Source organism: Sitophilus oryzae, unplaced genomic scaffold (genome assembly GCF_002938485.1).
Source record: "Sitophilus oryzae breed Bouriz unplaced genomic scaffold, Soryzae_2.0 scaffold_805_pilon_pilon, whole genome shotgun sequence".
In the NCBI taxonomy this organism is placed as follows: Eukaryota; Metazoa; Arthropoda; class Insecta; order Coleoptera; family Curculionidae; genus Sitophilus; species Sitophilus oryzae.
Genome location: NW_022147423.1, coordinates 129,908 through 134,932, shown reverse-complemented (window position 1 = coordinate 134,932; position 5,025 = coordinate 129,908). Strand labels below are relative to the sequence as shown.

At 37.8% G+C, this 5,025-nt stretch overlaps 1 protein-coding gene across 1 annotated transcript; it reads right to left on the bottom strand.

The window, feature by feature from the left end:
- Positions 1–427: 427 nt before the first annotated feature.
- LOC115888634 lies at positions 428–4,770 on the bottom strand. The gene is made up of 4 exons (XM_030908402.1): positions 4,674–4,770; positions 4,238–4,411; positions 3,489–4,173; positions 428–1,662 (listed from the first exon to the last, which is right to left on the bottom strand). The coding sequence occupies exons 1-3, from the start codon at positions 4,768–4,770 to the stop codon at positions 3,491–3,493; spliced, it is 954 nt and encodes a 317-aa protein (XP_030764262.1). The 3' UTR covers positions 428–1,662; positions 3,489–3,490.
- Positions 4,771–5,025: the final 255 nt, after the last annotated feature.

Sequence of the window (5,025 nt, the reverse complement as noted above, 5' to 3'; positions counted from 1 at the left end):
ATTACACGATCAGTTTTGTCCGAAGTACTACATAAAAGGAATACAAATAGAGTAAGTCTTGTCTTGCTGAAATCCGTGCGACATACAAAAATAAACGTGGCAACGCCGCTCCGCACCGTCCTCGCTGCGACTCGCCCCACCAATGTCATTATAAGTTTTGATAAGAGATCGGCTTGTGAGGGGTGGGAGTGACCAAGGCTCTAGGTATAGTTGTGATGTGGTTCATACATAATATTAATTATCACTGTTATTATTTTATAAGATGGCGTGGGTTATGTAGTACTTCGGACAAAACTGATCGTGTAATTAGGATCAAATTTCCTACAGGTAAGTCATTTGATCTGTTAATTACACTTCTCAGTTTTGTCCTCGTACTACATAAAAGGAATACAAATAGAGTAGCTGTTTAGAGAATGAAAAGACGATCTCTAGAAAATAGCTTTATTCCCTATAAGCTTTGTATAATATATACTTAAGTAATTTGTATATATTTATAGGAAAGGCACCTTTTAAAGGTGTGTAACGAAATATAATAATATAACCATTAAACTGTATGTTTACATTGTAACAAACATATAGGTATATAACGTAATTACAAGGAACAGAACGCACTAAATCTTAAAGTAAGGAACTCTTATTTTAACAGGTAATACTGGATCCTTGGAGGACCCCTTTTGCAAAGAGATCCGCCGGTGTTGATATTGGTTTATTATAAAATTTATTAAAAACGTTTGATTTTTCAGTCCATCCTGCATATTTTCTTATTTCCTCAATGTTAACTCCGCCTCGGTATGCGGCCGAAGTTGAGGCATGCCGAGTGCTGTGGCCTGAAAATTTGCTTGTATCAACACCCGCGGATTTTAGAGTCGAGCGGATCCATCTACTTATCGTTTGGCTTGTGGCCGTATGATAAGGTTTCCTGTGTGTCAGTATTAAATAATCATTATTATCGGCGCGGAGGCTTTTAGTTGTGTTTAGATAAAATAAAACCGTAGATGCTAAACACAACCCTGGTTTGTCTCTAAAGAATGGTAACTTTAGCACAGGTTGAAATTTATTTTTCCCGCTAGTTTTGACGGTATCTGGGATCAGTATTTCGATCCTATCATCAAACTGATTTATATAACTTAATCTAATTTTTGAGAATGTTTGTACTCTATGCGCCGTAATAATTGCTAACAAAGTAACTAACTTATGTGATAACTTTTCTAAGGATAAAGTACTTAAAGGAAACATATTTTCTAACAGACTCAGTACTGGGTGAGGATCCCAGGTTGTATTGTATTTTGGCCTTGGTGGCCTTTGGTTATAAATGCCTTTTAAGTATCTTTTAATTATTCCCTCATCTCGAGTGTCGATGGGGAGTACAAAGGATAATGCTGACTTGCACGCGTTAATGGACGAATAAGAGTTAGAGTTATCTACTTGTATACTTAGAAATTTAATAAAGGTAGTAAGGTCGTAGGACCATTTATCGTGATTTATGTCACAACAGAAACCCCACCATTTTTTAAACCAGGTGTCATATTGTTTTAGTGTACTGTCAGCTACTGATGCTACTATGGATGCAATGGCCTCTTCGGGAAACCCTTTCTTTACAAAGGCTTCCCTGATAAATGGCCGGCAGCCAGGGTAATTGTCCGCCATAAGGGGTGAGGTTTCCTGAAAGGCGATAAAAGTAAGGTTTTACTTGGCTTAAAGAATAATATTTTCCCCACAACCAATCTCTTAAACAGGGGGAACCAAGGTTGTGTGGGCCACCATGGTACTACGACTAGACCTTCTGCCTTGTCCATTATGATTTTATTAAGCATTTTTAATATTAGGCTAAATGGGGGAAAGGCATAAAAGAAATCCTGTGACCAACATGTGGTAAAACTATCAGTTCCCGATGCTCCCGGATCCGGTTTCCAAGAATTATACCTTGCGCATTTTGCGTTAATTCGACTGGCAAAAAGGTCTATTTGCGGAGTTCCATGAATGCGGCATAAGCGTTTATAATGAATATTATTTAATTCGTATTCCGTATCAATATTTTTACAGCGAGACTCAGAATCTGCCTGTTTATTATTTTTAGAGCTAATGTATGTTGCAAAAATATATAAGCCTTTTGATTCGCAATATTGCCAGATATGTCTGGTAATAGTGTTAAGTTTTCTGTGTCTAACGCTACCCATTTTATTAATTAATGCTATGGCAGTGACGTTATCTATTTTCAATAGTATGTTCATATGTGTAAAAGACTTGGTAAACGCTTTTAAACAATGAAAAGCTGCTGCCAATTCTAACCAGTTTATGTGATTTTTTGATTCTTCTTGTAGCCAAAAACCGTGAATGTTCTCGTTATTACAACTACCGCCCCAACCACTGTTTGAAGCGTCTGTGAAAATAGTGATGTCGTAGTTGCCTTGAAAAATTGGAACATATGAACATGCTAATGAATTCTGCCACCACTCAAGGTCTGATCTGACCCCTCGCGATAAGGATATATTATGATTGTATGATTTTCCGCTCTTTAGGGCTTTATACTTTTCCCCCTCGAGAGATTTTATATACAGTGGTCCGTACCTTACTGCTGGGCAGGCTGCTACTAAGTGACCAATTATTTTAGCGAAAAGCTTTATGGAACAGATACGTATTAACAACACGTCATTGATTAAAGATATGATTAGCTGGCTTTTTTCTGAGGGTAGCGAAAGACGCATGTTTTTCGAATCTATGAAAAAGCCCAAAAAACAACAAGTATTATTGGGATTTAACTGGCTTTTATCGTAGTTTACGTTAAAACCAAGATTTGTCAACACTTGTAGGGTTAAGGTGATGTCTTTTTTGCTTTTCTCCATAGTAGGGCTGATTAGGAAAAAATCATCTAAATAACAAACGCAGATTATGTCACGTGTTCTAAGGAAATGAAGTACGGGCTTCATTATCTTTGTAAAGATGAACGGGGCCGAACAGAGACCAAAAGGTAAGGAATTAAATTGAAATAGTTCGTTTTGAAAGCAAAACCGCAAAAATTTCCTATATTTTTCATTTATCTGTATTGAAAAATATGCATCCCTTAAGTCTACTAGGGTAAAAAAACAACCAGGGTATGTTAATTTAATGGCAGTGCGATAATCCTCAAGTTTAAAGTGGGGGGCTTCTAAGTGACAGTTTAAAGATTTTAAATTAAGTATGAAACGGTACTCACCGTTTGTTTTCTGTCTTAGAAAATATGAAGAAACATATTGTGTTTTTGAACTTGTACAACGGGAAATGGCGCCCATTTCCAACATGCTGTCAATTAATTTTTTACAATTTTCATGTTCTAACCGTGTTAACTTAGGTTCTTTAATGGAATGTCTTGTAGGGGGGGATGATATGAAGTTAAATTTAATTCCCCTTAACCAACTTAAAACTTGAGGGTTACTTGTCAGCATTTCCCAATAATGTAATCTAGATCTAGTCTTGCCGACACACATGTGCGGATCATTTTTTATGCTCACCATTAATATTGGGTCCTTTTCTTTTTCAGCCGGGCTTGGTTGTATGAGACCCCTTGGGTGTTCCGACCCTTCGCTTTGTAGTTCCATTGGTTCTTGTATTTGGACTTGTATTTGGGGCGCTGGTAGTTTTTTGAACTGGTGGAGGGGTTCTGTAATCTAAGATCTGAGGACGTCTTCTGTATTTCCTTGGATGACTTCAGTTTCTCCGCAAACTTGTCCCCAAATAAAAACTCGTCTATTGGGTAGTCTTCGATGATCTTCCTCACCGAGCTGTTCAGATGAGGTAGAATAACATGGCGCCTGTGTGTAGATATGCTATGATGGACATTAGTTAAGATTTTCGCCGCATCAATACTGGGTTTTAAGAATTCATTAGACTGTTCGCTTGGATTAGGGAAGCAATTGCCTAAAGGTTTCCCTAAAGCGGAGATGGCTACCCCAATTTCGTCTTGTATCCTACTAAGGTACATGTCTTGTCGGTTCAAGCTTTCGTTTAAACATGTTGCAATTTCCATGTTTAGTTTAGGTGCGAGTAATTCTTTACAGTTTCCTACGATAGGGTAACTGTCGATCAAAGCTTTTTTGTCATCTTTTTCAACCCCTTTTCTTAGAAATTCGCTCCAGCGCATTACAATATCTTCGTGAATGTTTTCTCCAAACTGTTGGGTAAGGTTTGGTTGTTTACCTATGATAATAAATAATTACATTTATTATTGTTTCCCAAACTGTTGGGTAACTTTTGTATATACCTAATAAGGTAATTATTGCGTCCGAGGTGTTTGGTTTGTTACTGCCTGCATTTATCGCCGGGCTATCGATGGGTTCAAGCGGGAGATTCACTGGGCTCCGCCTTCCCCTTTCGGAACCAGAGTGATTATCTTCACTGGAAGAATCATCACTGCCGGAGGATGATGCGTCATCGCCTGCAATGAAACGCATAATTATTAAGTTTGTTGACCACTGGGCCTTCAAACAAAATATTACTGTCAACCATACTTCGCAAGACCACTGGGTCAAGGAGTTAGGTTAGGTTAGATATTAAAATTCACACGTAGTTGTGCAATTCTTTATTTAAAGTATGGTTAACCAGAGAGTATAGAGGCGATAATTTACTGAAAACACGCCCCCCCCCCGTTTCCATGTGCACTGTTTTACCTAGGTTATGAAAAAACTGATAATACTTACTTGATACATCCTCTAAACGCTCCCAAAGTTGGTTTAGGCGATTCTGCTTCCGTTTCAGCCTCTTTTTAATTTCATTTTTGGACCTGTTTCTACCCATTTCGCTTATTAAACACGTAAAAACACTTTACCAACACTGATCCTTCGACGCAACGAACTCCTCGCTTAAGCCCAACTGACAAGAAGCTCCATTAAAAAATACAGATGAGTACGGTCCAAGTAATTGACGTCTAGGGCTTGACCTCGCCAAAATTATTATAGATTGTCATTCTACAGCCGTCTTAGACGCCGTTTTTAATTCGATCATATACTACTTATTTTGATTGATATAATTTCATTTAAAATTTCTATCTTT

Excerpts from the sequence above, each read along its gene's own strand:
- LOC115888634 (XM_030908402.1), bottom strand. The coding sequence starts at position 4,770 with ATGGGTAGAAACAGGTCCAAAAATGAAATTAAAAAGAGGCTGAAACGG. Across the intron at positions 4,412-4,673 it reads GCGTTTAGAGGATGTATCAA|GCGATGACGCATCATCCTCC; the intron begins GTAAGTATTATC and ends GTTTCATTGCAG. Across the intron at positions 4,174-4,237 it reads CGCAATAATTACCTTATTAG|GTAAACAACCAAACCTTACC; the intron begins GTATATACAAAA and ends TTATTATCATAG.